This window comes from Ambystoma mexicanum, chromosome 11 (genome assembly GCF_040938575.1).
Source record: "Ambystoma mexicanum isolate Mex_15411 chromosome 11, UKY_AmexF1_1, whole genome shotgun sequence".
Lineage (NCBI taxonomy): Eukaryota > Metazoa > Chordata > Amphibia > Caudata > Ambystomatidae > Ambystoma > Ambystoma mexicanum.
In genome coordinates, this window is record NC_090934.1 from 1008016381 (window position 1) to 1008035944 (window position 19564).

At 48.4% G+C, this 19564-nt stretch overlaps 1 protein-coding gene across 3 annotated transcripts in view; it reads left to right on the forward strand.

Moving 5' to 3' along the window:
• MORF4L1 (mortality factor 4 like 1) overlaps positions 1-19564 on the forward strand; it is a 601305-nt gene that overhangs the window by 58434 nt on the left and 523307 nt on the right. For all 3 annotated transcript variants that reach the window (XM_069624205.1, XM_069624206.1, XM_069624207.1), the window contains exon 2: positions 11850-11896. In XM_069624205.1, the coding sequence (XP_069480306.1) occupies positions 11850-11896 (47 nt within the window). The remainder of the gene's footprint in view (positions 1-11849; positions 11897-19564) is intronic.

Genomic DNA, 19564 nt, shown 5'->3' on the forward strand with positions numbered 1-19564 from the left:
TGAATAGGTGTTCAAACAAATTTATCACAGTAATTTTTTAGGGAAGTTGCTCAATTGGAAATCTTTATTTTAATCTGTTTGGGTTGATTTTTATTTACTCTGGCCTGGTGGACATATGTATGGAAGGACAACCTAGTTTAGTGATGGGGAGAACTCTGGGAGCTGCAGTCAAACCAGTTTAAGGTCTCAGGAGGGGTGAGCCTGGTAAGGTGTTCTCAATTAGTAAACACAGGGAAAAGTCAAGGAACATACTTGGACAGTTTTGTATAACTATGATTTTTTTAAAAGAATGTATGGCCACATATGACTACTAGCATGTAATATCATTCAATACTAAATTAAAGATACATATATACAATCACTGAAGTAGGGCAAAATGCATAACCAACCCCTGCAAAGGAAAGTATTAGTATGCAGTACTACAGGTCTACAGAGATCAAACACTAACTTTAAAGGCCCATCCATAAAATGTACGGGGCCTTGTGTCCAAATGTTCACCAAAGGTTCCACAGTTTTGTGAGACGTGAAAAAGTTAGTGGAGGGCTTCTGGGATCCAATGAAGAGTTCCAAAGGGTAGAGGACATGTTATCCTAGCTAATAAGTTACATATTTACAACAGCAGCAAGTCTGGCGAACAAAGCGCCTAGTGGCTGCGGGGGCTGACCCCGCCCCATGTCACGCAGGGCAGCCTCAGTGTAACCCACAAATGAAATGTAGGCACCCCCTATTCCATCAGTGTTTATATCAATGTCAAGTCAAATTAGGAGCTCGTCACCAAGGCCGACGAGCGAGAGATTAGTTTCATAAATGGGTAGACTCATATATTCCAGACATATATTTGCCAGCCCTATTAACAGCATTTACCCCTTTAACGCGAAACTGAAAAACATTGCGTTTGATGCTAGTTAGGCTTTAAACTGCACACTGTCTACACGCACCTCTCTCCCCGTCTCAATTTTTAGTGCCTGATTTGTGTGTTTTTCAATGGTTCCCATTGAAAGCACTTTGTAAATCAGGCCACCTTTTTGTCTTTCTATGGTCTGTTTTGTGTGCTGGAGACACACGTATGTGTTGTGTGCTGTTTTTCTCTTGATTGCTTCCTATTTGAAGAGTTTCTCTTTTGAATTTTTTGAAGACTATCTATTTTTAGCAGTGCATTAAGGCCCCAACATCAGAATGCCACCCGAAACACAAGCCGAGTTGCATGTTTTAAATTGCGTGTGTTTGGCTACTTGGGATTTTATAATTCCAGGCTGAGCTCAGGTGTGTTCTTAGTTGCAAGTAAAGCGTGCCGCTGTTTAAAAAAAAAAAAAAGCCTTTTATGCGCATTACTTTCAGAGTGCAGCAAAGCAATATGATCAAGTGACTTTTTCCCCCCCTTTCAGTTGATGTTTACTTAACCGTAAAACTGTCAAGGCTCTCTAAAAATAATGGCGTCTGATATTAAATATACCTGAAAAACGAACCAGGGGTTTTCTGCCGCTGCATGAAACCCATGCAAGTTGCCAACTTCCTTTTTAAAGATGGTGGCGAAGGACAGTGTTGTTTCTCCCAAAATCGTGTTTAAATCGAAAAGTTTACACAAGTAGGGCTTTGTGTAAGAAGTCTGGAAATGTATTCTTATAAAAATCAGTTGGGAAATAGGTTTGGATTAATTTCAAATTAGGGAAGTTTATTAAAACGTCACCGGTAGCTTGTTTATGGACTTCCTCTGCTGAGGGCAGTGGGGTGTATTATCTGTCGCGTTCAGTGGGGGTCTTCACTGCAGTACGCCTTGAACGGGTGTCTGATGGCCCATTTGGCTTGAGAGCCGTTTGTACATAGGCTGCAATGTCAGCCACGTCGAAATGACCCTGTGCCAAATGGTCGGCGGAGAATTGGCTTTTGCGCCAATCTGGCTGCGCCGAAAGTGGCTCTGCAGCCAGATTTGGCGCCAAAAGGTTTGTGCCATAATATGGTATACTGCCCAAACACAGTGCAACAATTCCCCAGTGGCGGCTAGTTGCGTAGGTTGGGGGCGCCGTCCACCCCATCCCTCATTGAGCACAGCAGCACAGGTAGGCAGGCTGAGGCAGTGTGCCGATGCACGCACAGTCATTCAGTGCTAGAATTATTACTTGTCCTCATTACTACACCCTCTTGTCTTTCCTACTTCAAGCTCTCTCCTGCCCTTCTCATGTAATATCTGTGCCTTTCTTTGCCCTTCATCTGTCTCTTACCTGCACCTCTCCTCTCATTGCTATCCCCTTCAAATCCAATCATTTTCTGACATGGGAAAATGTCTGCATCTCGCCCTTCTTCCTCCCCCATCTCACCTTCCCTCTGCGATCCATTGATCTTTTCTCCACTTACCAGTTTGCCTTTCACCTTCCCCGCCTATAACCTGATTCTACACATGCCCATCCACTCGGGTATCAACCCTGTGTGCAGCTCTGGATATCACTATAGTCAGTTTGGTGCCCTACTAAAGCTTAAACACTGGCATCAGTAATAAATGATTCTCACAGTGAGTAACACATCCAGTGTAGTGGAGCTGCTTAACATCGGTCTTGGTTTCGTTCATCAATCCTTCAACATCTGAAAGTCTTTTTACTTTATCTGGTCTTTTTTTGTATTATCCGCAGTAGTCACTAGTATGCTTGGGTAACTGTAGTGCTAGTATGTACATTGTGTTCGTGTTGGGGGCACATAAGTACTTTTGCAGGATGTAAATACTGCAGCATTGGACAATGCTTTGACAAATGAGGTATTTCAGGGACAAATGCTTTTTTTTGTTGCCAAATTCATCACGTGTATTTATTGCATTGCGTTTTTGGTCAAAGCCATCACAAGGTCTTGGACGAGCAAATACTGCAATTTTGCTGCAAAGTCATTACAGCGGTAAATACTGCATATATAAGCTACTGGCATGCTGGGGTGCAACCAGCCCTACATATGAGGGGTGTATGGGCCATTTTTACTCCTTTAAAAATAGGCAAATGCTCCCAAAAAATAAAAAGGGTGGAGTCAAAATACTCACTCCAAAAAATGGTAGGACATTGTGCCCCAGCTTTCACCCACATAGCTCATTTGGATATATTTGGGCCAGTCGTGTATGAAGTACCGCAGGAAGAAACTATTACTGCTTAATTGGAAGAAGTGAACCTGTATCTTTTAATGTATATGAATAAGGTGCAAAGGAATTATTTAAAAAAAACATTTGTTTTCCAGTTAAAACATATTTTTACTCCACTAAAAAATACTCCCATTGTGTATTGGACTTCTGTATTTACTCCCCCCCCCCCCCCCAAAAAAACGAAAACATTTTACTCCCAACTTTAAAAAATAGGGAGTACAATACTCCCACTTCAAAATCTTATCTGGAGCACTGTCTGCACTACTGGACTTGCCCGCAGTCACCATTGAGTGCGGAAATTATACATTTTTGACTGAATCTGTACTTTAGTGCAGTTCTTGGTATTACTGTCTCTTGACTGTTGCACCCTCTGCCACTACTCTTAACCAACTCTACTGGTCAGACCACCCAGCAATCTGCATTGACATTAGTCACATCACCCCTGCCAAGCACAACCAGCAAATAAACCTTCGGATCATTCAAGAACTTCTCAGTGGAGGTTTTAACGGAAGACCTTGCCGATCCCTCTGATGAACCAGGATTGCTGTTCCAAGAATACCACACCACCGTTGAAACAAACATCCCCCACCATGCCCTGGTGATGCACCTCCTTCAGGCCTGAACCTTTCACATCCTGGTACACTCCACCTCGGCAAAAAGAACCACCAGAGAACAAGAAAATACTTGCCAACAATCCAGTGCATACATCCTCATCAAGGAACTGCCAAGGCTAACTACTTGCAGAACACCATTGCAAAGTCCAACAACAAAAGCAGGGCCCTCCGCCCTCCTTTTTTTTTTTTTTCTTTTTTTTTTTTTTAAAGCCTTCAAGCTTTGCATCAACCATCTTCCTTACACACCATTGAAAGATCCACCTGAATCGACTTTCTTTATCAACCAGATCAGCATGATCCGCCGACGCATGGAACCTCAATGCAACAGCTGATTGCACACAACACATCCATCTTGCAAAACCACCACTGCCCGGACCACTTGAAAGACACCATGTTAGACCAGACTGCCTCCCTATCAATCATCAAGGCAATGCCATATACATGAGCTCTTCCACCCTCCATGCTCAAGACCTGCCTGACTTAAGCACTCCTCCATTACACCTGCTTTCTTCCTCAAGGTGCTTACCTTGGATCAACAAGGCCCAATGAAACGAATGCTGCTTCCCATTAACCACAGCAACTACCACGCCCTGTCACCATAATCCCTTGCTAGGTAAGATCCTTGAGAAAGCAGTAGCCGTACAACTCTCATCGCATTGATGCCAGCAACCTCTTTCAGCCTGCCCATTTTGGCTTCAGTCCCTTATGTAGTATGGAAACTGCTACCATAAAGGTGAATGATGCACCTAACATCCCTTGATGATAGCCACCCTTGCCTCCTGATTCTGACTTCTCAAGACTACCAGACATCGCCGCATGGGTGATGAGTGAGACCATCAGCTGATTCAAATCCTACCTTTCGAAGGGATTGTGTCCTCCGACGTATTCCTTATCTTAGATAGAAATCCTTCAGCTTTGCTGGCCTCGGAAAATTTTTTCGCCAGAGGGCGCTGCGCGTCGATGATCGCCGAGTCGATGACCCTCGACGGCCTCCGTGCCGACGTCGACGTCATCCTGCCTATAAAGGCCGCGCGCAGCGTCCGTTGCTCAGTTCCGTTTTTCCGCGCTTCGTTGTGCCTCGGAACACCGTTGCTCAGTTCTCGTCAAGATAACGTATATAATAACTACTATTTACCTCGATATCGATGGCATCCTCCTCCGACCCGACGACCCCTCGGTCCGGTTTCAAAAAGTGCCGAGACTGCGGGAAGAAAATGTCGTTGACGGACCCTCACAGGGTCTGTTTGTGGTGTCTGGGAATCACGCACCAGAGTTCGGAGTGTGAGGAATGCCTTTCCATGACGGCGAAAGCCTTGAAGGAGCGTAGGGGGAAGCTCGAGAGAGGTAGGTCAACTTTAACTTCCTCGAAAGCTTCTTCGGTAGAGTCGAGACGTTCGTCTCCTCACCATAAAAAACACTCTCGATCTAGATCACGAAGTGGCTCCCACCACTCGTCGACATCGAGACACTCGAAGAAGAGACGTAGGAGATCCCCTTCGTCATCTTCGTCGAGTTCTCCTGAGAGAGTTCATTGCCCCACAAAACGCAGCTCGCAAGCTGAGTGGGAGGAATTCAGGAAAAAGATGCTAAGCGTCTTCGAGAAAGCGGCCTCGTCCCCCTCGAAGACAGCTGAGGGTGATACCCCGGGTAAAAAACCCAAAAAATCTAAACGCCGCGAGTCGCAGTACCCGGCGGAAAAGTCAACCCGAAAGCGCCTCGAGCCATCGGGAGATAAAGCATCATCGACGCCATCGTCGAAAACTCCTTCGAAACAGAGGTCGGCGCCATCGACGCCGTTGTCGAAGGATTCATCGGCGCATCAGTCGATCGAGTCGACGCCGACGTCGACGCCGATATCGACGCCGGTGAAGGAAAGAACCACGGCTACTCCACAGCCAACGGTTAGACAAAAGACCTCCGACTCGACGCCGAGAACGTCGACGTCGTTCTCGAGCAAGACTCCGATCCTTTCGAGTTCTTCGAGGCCTAGTACACATTTCTCGACGCTTTTCACGGCGCCTTCGAGTACTTTCACGTCGGTGTCGACGACATCGACGTTTTCAAGGCCTGTGATGATGGCTCCTTCTGCATTGGAAATGGGGTTTATACCATTCCAAAAACCAATGTATCCCCCTTTAACCTCGATTTTTGAGGAAAGGGAGGATTCAGACCAAGATATTGATTTACAGAGGACCACATCACCAGAGCCAGAGACTTTCGCCTCTGAGGAAGGAAGATTAAAAAATCTTCAGGATGCACTTCAGGAAGCTAGTGGCTTGGACACTTCTCCTGAAGCAGAATTTATCAAACCAGACCCAGGAGAACATGCGGAGACTCCATATAGAGCTCTGATGTCTAGAATCATAGAATTTATGGGTTGGTCTGCACCTTCTCCTGCCTTTCAGCAGGATGACCTCACTGACATACTGGACAAGGGCCCACAGGAGGATCCTGTGGTTCCATTTCATTCTGCTCTACAGAGAAGGATTTTGACAAACTGGGAAACGCCAGAAATTATCCCGGCAGTAAATAAAAAACTGTCAACAAAATACAGGGTGGCTAGTTCTGACCCTGAATATTTGTCAAAACACCCTACTCCTGAGAGCTTGGTTGTACAGGCTGCAACCTCATCAGGCAGCACATCTGCATACCCCACTGCTCCGCAGGATAGGGATGACAAAAAATATGATGCCATGGCTAAGAAGGTTTTTTCTGCCTGTAGCATGGCGTTAAAGTCTATTAACGCGACCTGTACGCTCGCTAGGTTCAGCCACACCCTTTGGGAGTGCGCTTCATCAGCGGCTGACTGCCTCCAAGAAGGAGAGGAAAGGGACGCATTTTTAAACATCATCAGGGATGGTAAAGATGCGATGTGCGAGACCCTACAAACTGGCCTAGATTCTGCTGACAGTATCAGCAGGGCCATGGCGGCAAGTACCACAATCCGCAGGCATGCGTGGTTGAGGAAGTCTGGTTTTGCCTCTGACGTGCAGACCAGGCTTTTGAATATGCCCTTTGACGGTTCTACCCTCTTTGGAAAGAAGGCGGATGACAGTTTGGAGAAACTGCAAACGTCCAAGGCAGCAGCCAAGTCATTGGGAGCTGCTATCCGTCAGAATACCTTTCGTCCTTCGGGATCATCGTGGAGAGGACGGTCCTTTCGTTACTATTCCTCATATGGAAGGGGCAGGGGACGACCGGCTCAAAGAGGACAAGGAAGATTTACCCGTGGTGGACGGGGTAGGGGAAAGAAAGCCGCACCCGCAGGAGCAGGAGCCACTTTACCTTCGGCAACTGCATCAGCCGCTTCAAAACCACTCTGAGGTCTCCCCTCACAGAACACCAGTAGGGGGCAGGTTAACTCACCATCTGACGGAATGGCAGGCTATTACGTCAGATGCTTGGGCTCTGGAGACAGTAGCCCAAGGTTACTGCCTGCCCTTCCTACATATCCCTCAGAGTCATCCACCGGGGAACAACCCTTTGAAGCTTCCAGATCCGCTCCTCTTGCAGGAGGTTTTAGACCTGCTAGAGAAAGGTGCCATAGAACTGGTACCTGTAGCGGAAAGGAACAAGGGTTGGTACTCCCCCTACTTCATAATACCGAAGAAGGACGGAGGACTGAGACCCATCTTAGACTTACGGGAATTGAACAAATTCCTCCGAAAGGACAAGTTCAAGATGGTGACTCTCTCTCAGATCCTTCAGGCCCTCCAGCTTCAGGACTGGTTGGTATCTCTAGACCTCCAGGACGCTTATTTCCATGTGCCGATCCATCCCAGGCACAGGAGATACCTGAGGTTCGCAATTGGCAGCTCTCATTATCAATTTCGAGTTCTGCCATTTGGGCTAACCTCCGCCCCGAGGGTCTTTACCAAGCTAATGTCGGTTGTGGCTGCAAGTCTAAGGAGGGAAGGGATTCATGTCTACCCTTACCTAGACGATTGGTTGATCAGAGCTGTATCTTCGGAACAGGCTCAGAGACAACTAGATTATGTTTGCCACTTCCTTCACAAGCTGGGCTTCTCCCTCAATTTAAAGAAGTCACAGATGATACCATCACAGAGACTCCAATTCATTGGAGCAGTCCTGGACACTTCCCTGGGAAAAGCCTTGCCACCAGAGGTGAGGGCTCGAGATATTCTGCAGATGGTCATCAGATTTCAGAATGCCCAATATCTCCCAGCCTACGACTTTCTGAGGTTGCTAGGCCTCATGGCATCCTGCATATTCCTCGTGCCGGAGGCTCGCCTGAGAATGAGATCCCTCCAGTGGGCACTGAGAACTCAGTGGTCACAGTTCTCAGGAAGGATGACAGATCTCCTTCGGATCCCGGTCAAAGTAGCCCGAGACCTTCAGTGGTGGGCCTGTCGGGAGAACATCCTGAAAGGAGAAATGTTTTGGCAACCATGGCCGGAGATAACAGTAGTCACGGATGCCTCACTCACGGGGTGGGGAGCTCACGCCAACGACTTGACCATCAGCGGTCGTTGGTCTCCATCGGAGTCCAGACTACATATCAACCTGTTGGAGCTGAGAGCCATCAGACTAGCGCTGAAGGCTTTTCTGCCGTCTGTACGGGGAAGAAACGTCCTAATAATGACGGACAATACAGTGGCCATGCACTACCTCAACAAAAGAGGAGGCGTAGGCTCACTACCACTGTGCAGAGAGGCGATGCAGCTCTGGTTTTGGGCAATTCAGGAAGGAATCTCTCTATCGGCAATTCACCTAGCCGGAGAGAAGAACTTGACAGCGGACGCTCTGAGCAGGCAGAGCACAGTCTCTCACGAGTGGGAGATAGCTCAGGAAGTCCTTCAAGAGATCTTCGCCCTTTGGGGAACCCCTCAAGTGGATCTGTTCGCCACCAGTATCAACAGGAAGTGCGACAGATTTTGCTCAAGGGAATTTCCCCCGAGAGGAGCTCTAGGAGATGCGTTCGTAGTGGACTGGGAGTTCCCACTTCTGTACGCGTTCCCTCCGGTCCCTGTCATTCCTCAAATGATCAGGAGGTTGAGAAGGTTTCGGAAGACCATGATCCTAATTGCCCCGGATTGGGCCAGGAGAACGTGGTACCCGGACCTTCTAGACATGTCCATCTGCCCTCCAATTCGACTGCCATACAGAGAGGATCTTCTCTCGCAGAAGGAAGGTCAGGTTCTCCATCCAGCCATCAAGACCCTCAACCTTCACGCTTGGTGTCTGAAAGGTTGAGGTACAAGGATTGGGACCTTCCGGATGATGTTATGGAGGTGTTGCTTTCGGCCAGAAGGCCGGCAACTAAAACTCTATACCGCTGCCGTTGGAACAAATTTTGCAGCTGGTGCAGAGAAAAGAATATTGAACCCTTTTCTTGTGGTACACCTATGGTGTTGTCATTCTTACTTTACCTGGCTAATTCAGGCCTACAGGTTGGCACAATTAAGGGCTATCTCGCAGCGCTATCAATCTTTAAGCGCACTGCAGAGGAGCCTTCATACTTCAAAATTCCATTGGTAATACAATACCTAAAAGGATTAACTAATGTTTATCCCCCGAAACCTTTTCAAGTTCCCTTATGGGATTTAAACCTAATTTTAAACTTCCTAAAGGGTGCCCCTTTTGAACCACTACACTCTTGTTCATTGAAGCTTCTCACCCTCAAAACTGTTTTGCTAATAGCATTGACATCTGCTAGAAGGGTTAGCGAGTTGCAAGCCTTATCGTGTAAACCTCCACATACAATCTTTTACAAGGACAAAGTTGTTCTTCAGGTGAAGCCTAACTTCCTCCCGAAGGTAGTCTCGGAGTTTCACATCACTCAGAAGATTATATTACCTTCTTTCTACCCTCCTCCTCATCCGGGGAAGGAGGAAGAGAGACTGCACAGGCTGGACCCTAAGCGAGCCTTGAGCTTCTATATCAGCAGATTGGCTAAGATCAGACAAGCAGACCAACTCTTTGTAGGTTATGCAGGACATAAGTTGGGCCTTCCAATAACAAAACAAACCATCTCCAGATGGATTATTTTAGCCATTCTGGAGTGCTACAAATTGGCAGGAAAGGAGCCTCCTCAAAATCTAAGGGCTCATTCTACCAGGGGTATCGCAACATCCTCAGCCCTTCAAAGAGGGGTGCCAATTCGAGATATATGTGCGGCTGCCACATGGTCGTCCGCACATACATTTACCAAATTCTATAGCCTGGATTCCTCCTCTAGTCAAGAAACTAGATTCGGCAAGGCTGTGTTACACTCTGTCCATTCTGGAAGGGTAACATAACTTTTATTACTCCCGCCTCCAGTCACAATACCACTGCTATGGGAGTCTATCTAAGATAAGGAATACGTCGGAGGACACAATCCCTTCGAAGAACTAGTTACTCTTACCTTGTAACGTTCTTTCGATGGGATGTTCCTCCGACGTATTCCTTATCGACCCTCCCATCCATCCCCGCAGTATGACTTCCTGTGGGTTTGCAGCCTATGCTCCTTCAAGGTGATTAGTCTAATCCAAAAACATTACTGGGGACTACAAAACGGAACTGAGCAACGGACGCTGCGCGCGGCCTTTATAGGCAGGATGACGTCGACGTCGGCACGGAGGCCGTCGAGGGTCATCGACTCGGCGATCATCGACGCGCAGCGCCCTCTGGCGAAAAAATTTTCCGAGGCCAGCAAAGCTGAAGGATTTCTATCTAAGATAAGGAATACGTCGGAGGAACATCCCATCGAAAGAACGTTACAAGGTAAGAGTAACTAGTTCTTCTAACTGCCACTAATTTCTCTTAACAGATTTATTTCAGATCACCACCTCTACACATCACAAGTGGATTACTGAAAGGATCTACCCTCTTCACCCTCTAACTTCAACCTTCACATGAAACTGATCTTGGCTCCATACAACGTACACCAATATGCTGTTCACGCACAGCCCTCTAAACTCCATTAAGACGCTCAAGGCCTGCCTTGATTGATCTGGTCCTGGATGTCCCGTGTGTTGCTGAAGGTTCAACCCCTCAAACCAACTGACTGGACTGGTTATCAACTACAACGAACACCCTGCCATTCAGTTCTGGCTCTCTGCCAAGATCCTCAAGTGTTTCACACCGCAGCTGTCCACCTGTGCCAAGTTCCTTGGGTTCTACATAGACCAACCTCTCTCCTTCAAGGAGCAGATAGTGAGAATTACCCAAATGCTTTTTACCAACTTGCCCTCCTGTGGAAAATAAAGGCCTATATCCCAGGAAACAACTTAATTTGCTTTCGAAACCTTGGCCCACTCCCTCCTGGATGGTGGCAGTGCCTTCCTGCAAAGCCTTCCTCTAACCACCCTGGCACCTTGAGATGTGTCCTACATGCCGCAGTCACTCTTCAAAGGAATACACATTTTTCCACGTTACTGCAACGCTCATCTCATCGCTGGCTCCTGCTGTAAGCACGTATTACCTTCAAACAATGCTTCATCATGTACAAAGTCATCGCCCTCAAGTTCCCAACTACTTTGCTGAGAAGCTTCAGATTTCAGAAGGCCTCTAATCTGCTAGAAGCTAGGACATGTGCAGAAACTCACTGGTACAAGAACCAGGAGACTGGCCTTCTCGGTCTGTGTCCCATACTTTGGAATTCTTTGTCAACACCAGACTTGCCCCTCGCTTTTTCATTTTAGAAAGGAGCTCCAGACCCTCCTCTTCAAGCAATGGCTCCTCCATGACATCCTAGATCCACACCCCCTTCACTTCCCACCTAACCCGAGACTGGGTGATCTGCTCACCTCTGTTCCTTCCCCTGGTTGGTTATATGCATTGCTGCCAAATAGCCCTCCCCTTCCTCGTTTGTGTCTCCCCACTGCTTTGTGATTTGCTTCCCTCTGTGTAATTCCCCTTTGATTTGGCTGTTGCTTCCTGAAGGTCTGTTCTCAATAAATACCCCGATAGTAATACTTACTGGAGCAGACAATTGCATGGAGGATTTCGGTTAATGCAATGTTATGGAGTTTGTGGTATCTAGTGTTTCAGTAATTGCTTCTCTGGAAAGTCGGGCAAGTCCCCTTTCCTATGAACAAAATGTTAGTGTCTCAATGCAATATATGCATGTTGTCTCACTTTTAAAGCTTGAGTAACCGTCATTTCTTGTTTCTTAGGGGAGCGTGTTTTGTGTTTCCATGGGCCTCTCCTTTATGAAGCCAAGGTATGTGATTTTCCTTTTCAGATGGCCTTACTATGACTTGCCTTTTTTAAAAAACCTTGTACACTCCACTGTTTATGCTTTACACAATAAAGGTTTTCTCTGCTGCAACACATTCATAATCCTAATTTGCAATGGGACATATTAATGCATTCCTTATTCAACACATGCCTCTGTAGAATATATATATATTTCTGAGGCTTGTGGAATCTGCTTGGATAACATGCTGTGCATAGGCCGACATCTAGTGGAAGCTGCGAGTGTTAGTTTGTTTTCCGAAACTCGAAAATGGGCGTTGACACAGGGCGTGCCAGTAATACTATCACTAGTGTGACGTCCACTGTACCCATGATCCCTCACGCGTCTAGGACCCTCAGATTGTTTTTTTCCGCCATACTGGTCGGAAGCATCCCGTGGCGTTCCTGGCCTTAGCCATAATTTTGCTAAAATATCTTAATATTTCCCCTTTTCTCCACCCCAACGTTGAGCCACCGAAGGAATCAACCACAGCTGCCCGACGGACTTGGGCCTCGGAAGGCCTCTGGCCTCGGCCCGGGCCTTGGAAGGCCTCTGGCCTCGGCCCTGCAAGTAGGGAGAGTGGGGGTGGCACATACGCTACACTCTTTAATATATAGGTACATTTTCTATATATATTCCTACAATCATTAGCCCGCTACCACAAGGTGCGTATGGAGGGTACCCCTTTCCAATTTTGCCCCAAATGCAACCGCAAGGACCCTTGGGTTGACGGATACGCCACGTTCAACCTCTGCTTGCTGAAGGACCACCCCGAGGCGAACTGCAGAGCGTGTAGTAGGTTTAAACCGAAAACACTAGAGGACTGTTCGATCAAGCGTTGGGCCCACCACGCCAGGCCGCAAGAGACCATGGCAGCGGAGGGCACCTTCAGCGATGGCAGCGACGCCATGCTTTAGGTCAGACGAGGGCTTTGGCGTCGAGACAGCCAAGCGCAAGTCCCCCGACCTCGGAAGGTCGTGCGGCAGGGCGGCTATGGGGAAAACACCCGGCGACACAAGCTCTACCCACACCACTTCCATCAAACCTAAGTCCCACTGAGACCCACACCACTTCCATCAAACCTAAGTCCCACCGAGACTCGACGCGCACGTCGAGTTCTCGGAAAGAGGCACAGGGAGAACGGTCTACCGAATCTGTGTCCTCTGGGCGTTCTCGATCTAGATAGCCACATGACTCCAGGCAGCCATCCACTGTTGCCAAGAGTGCCTCGCTCCCTAAGGTAACGGAGGTTCGATCGTCGGAAGACGAAGCCGACCTCTATCCCCAGGCCGCACTCCAGGAGTCTGCGTCAGCAGACCGTTTAACGGCGGTCCACGAGTCCCAACCTCCACACTCTAGAGATAGGGACACTACCCCTGAACCTCAACGCCAGACGTCGAAAGGCTTCGAAGGGCCGAATAAACAGGGTAAACACTCTTCCATCCACTGGGAGGGGGAAAACAACTAAAGAAGCATTCTATACATTCTTCCACACCTCAAGCAGTCAGACAGGCAAAAACAGACGGACAAGTCTCAGTCCTCTGTCATTTCAAAGACCCCTGCACAAACACATAGGTCCAGTCAGGACAAGACAGGGAAACTCCCAGGAAAGTCATTCCCAGCTCAAAGGAATGGTCTAATGATGACATACAGTTATGTCTAGGATGTCGTCTTTGGCAGACTTCTATGCCAAGAATCCTGTACATTTCCTCTCATATACCCCCGACAGGGCTTCACCCTCTGGTTCTAGAGACCCGATACCCCCAAGTAAGAAGTCCCGAAGCACCAACACGGTCTTCGGACCCTTTCTGTATACAGCCCTACTCTCAATATGAGGATCCACCCTTTATTGAGGATCCTGATTTGGGCATATTGGGAGACCAATCTGGGACGGGCTACTATGGGGATGAGGACCAAGGGGAGGAAGAGGACGACCCAGAAACCTACAGGTTAGATTCCCCAGTAGACAAAGACCCCCCGGATACCGACTCCCCGGTCGACAACCAACCTCTCCTGAATGAAGTTCTGTCCAGAGCGGCAGAACACTTCCACATTGACACCCAGGGAGCACAGGAAGAGAGGAACTTTGCCGAAGAATTAGTGGGAGAAAGGAGACCTGTTGCCCAGGCCATCCCTATCCTTAAATCGATTCAAAGGAGGCTAGACCCTTCCCTTGTAAATCCCAACCTCACCAGGGTGGTAAACCCCAGGATAGAGGAACTTTTCAGGGCAGCCCAATCGGACCCACTGTGCATAAGGGGGCAACTGAAACCGGACACCCTTGTAGTTACGAACACACGAAAGAGGGCGGGAACACCCCTGTCATCGTCTGAAGCGCCTCCCGACAAGGAGAGCAAGAAGATTTATGGCTTGGGTAGGAAAGTAGCCTCCTCCACTTCTGCCTACCAGGCTAGGATCGCCAACTCCACTACCCTACTGGCGAGTTACAACTGCCACCAGTGGGAGGAAGTCGCTGCACTCGGACTCCGCCCCAGAAACCTTAAAATGCCAATTGGCACGGGTTGCGTCGGAGGGAAGAGCCGTGCCCGGTTGCATCTTAAAAGCAACCTTTGGTGCCGCGGATAACGCCGGCAGATTGATAGCAGAAAGCACTGTTATCAAAAGACATGCTTGGTTACGCCAATCTGGGTTCAAACACGAAACACAAGCATCATTAATAGACAAACTGGTGGAGACAGATCCACTGTTTGGGAAGGCGGTAGAGGACGCCCTGAAAAATGCCAAGGATGAGTACGAGACTCTCAAATCCCTAGGCCAATTAACCAACAAACCCCCAAATCAAAGGGGGAATGGCAATTTTCGTCGCCCACGCGGACGGAATTCCCAGAGAGGAACAAACTATTCCCAGGGGCAGGGTACACCATGGAACAACAACCAGCAGCCTACCCAGAGTTATGGCAGGGGTAATAAGAGGACGTGGTAAGGGTAGAGGCAGCCCCAGTAGAGGCGGCGGCACGCCTCCACCAAAACAGTGATGTTCCGTTCAGGGTCCCTTCTCAAGCATCCCCAGTAGGGGAACGCATTACCAACTTCACCCAAGTTTGGGAAGGGATCACATGAGACAGATGGGTGCTGTCCACAGTGTCTGCAGGATACTGCATAGAACTGTTAGAGCGTCCCCGAAACCATCCGCCACGTCCAAGAGTACACTCATTAGACCACCAGAAGATCCTCCTCGAAGAGATTGCCAATCTTATAGCAAAGGACGCAATAGAACTCGTCCCGGGACACCAGGTAAAGAAGGGTATTTATTCAACTTACTTCCTTGTGCCCAAAAAAGATTTGACAATGCGCCCAGTATTGGACTTAAGGCCTGCAAACAAGTATGTCAAGCCCCAAAAATTTCGCATGACTACTCTCCAAGAGATAAACCCCTCCAAAAAAAAAGGGGGATTACATGCCGACATTGGACATGAAAGATGCTTATTTTCATATTTCCATGTTCCCAGCGCACAGAAGATTCTTGCGCTTTAAGGTGGACAATCGGCACTACCAGTTCAAGGTGCTGCCCTTCGGTATAGCCTCGGCTCCAAGGGTTTTCACCAAGGTACTGGCGGCGGCACACCTACGCAGGGAGGCAATCCCAGTGTACCCTTATCTGGACGACTGGCTCATCACGGGGGAGACCCCAGTAATTTGCTGAACAAACATTCAAAGAACAATCGACCTCCTCTTTGAATTAGGTTTCTCCATAAACGAGAAAGTCAAGTCTGGTGCCAAGCACCTCCAAACAGTTCTTAGGAGCTGTCCTAAACGCACACGAGGGGTTGGCCTTTCCATCAGAGGAAAGAATTCGGAACATACTGCTGCAAATTCCGCAATATCGGGTCGGTCGCCAGATAACGGTACGCAAAGCGATGCGGTTGCTGGGCATTATGGCGTCAGTCCCATGCAAGAATGGTTGGCGAAACAGTAGTCTCAGGCAAGTGGTCAGTGGGACGAGCTAGTGGTCGTTTCGCCAACACTTGTACAAAGCCTTCACTGGGGGACAAGAGAGAATCTGTCCAAGGGGAAACCCTTTTACGATCCCGAAATGCAGGCGGTAGTCACTACTGACTCATGCCTGTCGGGGTGGGGAGATCACCATCTCCACCACACAGCTCAGGGTCTCTAGTCTCACTCACTCAGTGGCCAGGAATCGTATCAACCTGCTAGAGCTTCTGGCAGTATTCAGAGCGCTTCAAGCGTTCGAGCCCTACCTGTTGAACCTGTCAGCGCAGATTCGGACGGACGGCACTACAGCCATGTTTTACCTGAACAAGCAAGGAGGGACTCGTTCGCCAAATCTGTCCAAGCTTGCCCAGAAAATTTGGCTATGGGCACTCGGACGGAACATCTTCCTGTCATCTCAACATGTTCCAGGGGATCGCAATTCTCTGGCGGACGCTTTGAGCAGAGATCCCCTCCCAGAGGAACACGAATGGTGTCTACACAGAGGAATCGTAGAAGATCTATTCTCTCAGTGGGGTTTCCCCACTATAGACCTATTCGCCACAGGCGAAAACAGACCATTCCTGGGATTCGCATCCAGGTTCCCCCAACCAGACTCCCAGGGGAACGCCCTGTGGATGAACTGGTCAGGGATGTTTGCGTACGCTTTTCCACCAACACCATCAGGAAGGTGGTCAACAAGATGAACAGAGAATCGATGACACTCGTCCTGGTTGCTCCCCAGACAAGCAGTGTGCGAACCCATCAAACTCCCGGCCTGGTACAACCTACTGTCCCAGCACCAGGGTCAGAAAGTGCATCCTCAACCCAACTCAATGAACCTGGCAGCATGGCTCCTGAGGTCATAGTTTGGACATCTCAATTTGCCACAGAGATGTATGGACATCCTAAAAGAGACTAGGAAGCCAAACACGAGGCACTGCTACTTTGACAAATGAGAAGATTTGTTATCTGGTGCCAGAATAAGCAAATCAACCCTGTTGATTGCACTCCTTCCACAATTGTCACAAACATGTTCCACCTGCTGGACGCAGGGTTGGTTTTTAACTCACTAAAGGTACACCTGGCAGCTCTGTCAGCATACACCACCTCCCATTCCAAGGTGTCGTGGTGGAATGGTACCAGTGGTTAAAGCCTTCATGGAAGGAGTAAAGAGACTTCACCCTCCGATTTCTAACCCACCACCAGGATGGGATCTTAACGTGGTGCTAGCTAAACTCATGGGCCCCCCATTCGAGCCCATGCATAAAAGCGGTCTCAAACACCTGACTTATAAGACAGCCTTCTTAGTAGCTATTACATCGATAAGAAGGGTCAGTGAAATTCAGGCTCTGTCAGTGCAGGATCCTTTCTTTACAGTTCATAAAGATAAACTGGTTTTACGTACGCATCCTAGGTTCTCACCTAAGTTTATTTCTAAATACCACGTGAACCAGTCCATCGAGCTTCCGGCTTTCTTCCAAGACCCACAAAGCTCGGCTGAGGTGAAACTACACACTCTAGATGTGCGTAGGGCGGTCCTATACTATGTAAACCAAACCAGACCGCTAAGGAAAACAGACCAACTGTTTGTCTCCGTAGCTACAGGCAAAGAGGGGGATTGCGTCTCTAAAGGTGCCATCTCTGTATCCAGCTGTGTTACTCCCTTTCTGAAAAAACTTTGCCTTTCACGCCAAGAGCCCACTCTACAAGAGGCATTGGGGCCACTCTGGCTTTCATTGCAAATTTACCCCTTGACACCATTTGCAAAGCAGCTACTTGGAGCTCTATTCACACTTTTACTCAGCACTACTGCATTGACACCCATTCCAAGACAGATACTCAAGTGGGACAGGCGGTTCTAAGACATTTATTTGCTCATGACCCTTCTCACATCCCACCTCCTAACACTGCTCGCTAATCTATGCACAGCATGTGATCTAAGCAGATTCCACAAGCCTCAGAAGAGATGCATTAATCACCGTAATTGTATTTCTGATGCTTGTATCTGCTTAGATTCACATGCGACCCACCCTTCCTCCCCTCTGAGAGAAGGCGCATGGATGCTTGTAGTCCTATCTATCTGCTTGGATTATCTGTACTCGTGCTAATCATGCTACCGCATGTCAGAAAAAATACAATCTGAGGGTCCTAGACATGTGAGGGATCATGGGTACAGTGGACATCACACTAGGGATAGTATTACTGGCACACCCTGTGTCGACAGATTCACATGCTGTGCATATTCCCTGTCAGGCTGGGAATCCCTGGTTACCTATTATGTATTTCATGAAGTACACATTTTGGCACCTTAAGTGTCATACCCATGTCGTTGTGGGTGCTTTTGGTCCCTACCAATGGGACATCGAGTGTATAGCTCCGCCCCAGCAGCTTCCCCTCAGATTTTAAGCATCGTATTTGCTTCTTCCTTGTGTCCATCTCTCCTAGAGAGAAGTTCTTTCAACTTAGAAAATTACCCTAATTCCTCAAAATAGCTGGATAATGTAGGGTTTTACCTTAAATAAACGACCATGACAAAGATGGAAACGCTAACGTTCCAAACCTTAATGCCTGTGGGACTTGTGGCCTAAAGAACGTCTACCAGGGGTACAGGCACCTGGACTTCATATACTGCCTGTACCCCAATCGTTCATCGGAGGACTGTGAAATTTGCCAGGACTTTTTGCAGAAAACCCTCAAGGACAGAAAGCGATGCCTTATCTTCTGGCTAAACGCAGGTACCTATGCTGCCTCGGAAGCAGGTTCCACAAGGAGTGTTGCATCTAAAACATCACTGGAAAGCGTCCCCCATCTTGCCACAGGTCCAGGTCAGAAGAAGGGCCTGACAAAAGGAACAGAACACAGGCGAAAGCATCCCAAGAAGGTGAGCTCTCCAATAAACCAAAGCAAGGGGCAAAGTCGACGACGGGACAGTGCCATAAAGTCAATCTGTCTCAGTCCCCCTGACAAAAGGCACCAGTTGGCCCAAAGAGCTTGCAGTCCAGTGCCACGTTGTCCGAGGGTAGGGGGGGGGCAGTTGAGACTGAGGCGATGACAGGCCTAGAAATGCGCCTGTAGACTGCCCAATCGGCGATGAAAAAGGCACTCCCAGCGGTTACGTGCAGAGGTCGGTCGTCGGATCGTCCGTCTAGCAAGGGCTCCAGTCAGCCAATGGGCCTGTCAATGACGCTGTTGAAATCCAGCTCGCCGACGAGGGATAAACACAAGAACCAATCATCGTCTGCAGAGAGCTTGTCGACAAAACACTGGTCATCGTTGTCTGTTTCTTACAGTAAGGAGACGCACTCGTTATTGTCATAACACGAATCGTTGATGGAGCGCTCGTCTATGACAGTCAAAAACGATTGTCATTTGGGGGGGGGGGGAAGGCTTGACTGCTTGCTCAAACCATTCCAAGCAAAACGATTCCGTCCACAGTGCAATCTGCAACCCTGACTGATGACCCTATGCAAGCTATAACACCAGGTTCTGCAAACATGGCCTCATCCACCAGTTTCCATCTCTAGAAGAAGCCATAGATCCTCAAATGATAGACCTATGGGGTGCTCCTTACAACCCAATAGGTTATCACCCATCACATACTCCAGTCATGCCAGAAGAAATCCTCTTACACAACATCACGTTGGATTTTGAGGCGCCAATCGCTAACTCCAGTGAACGCTGACTCGGAAAACTGTGTTG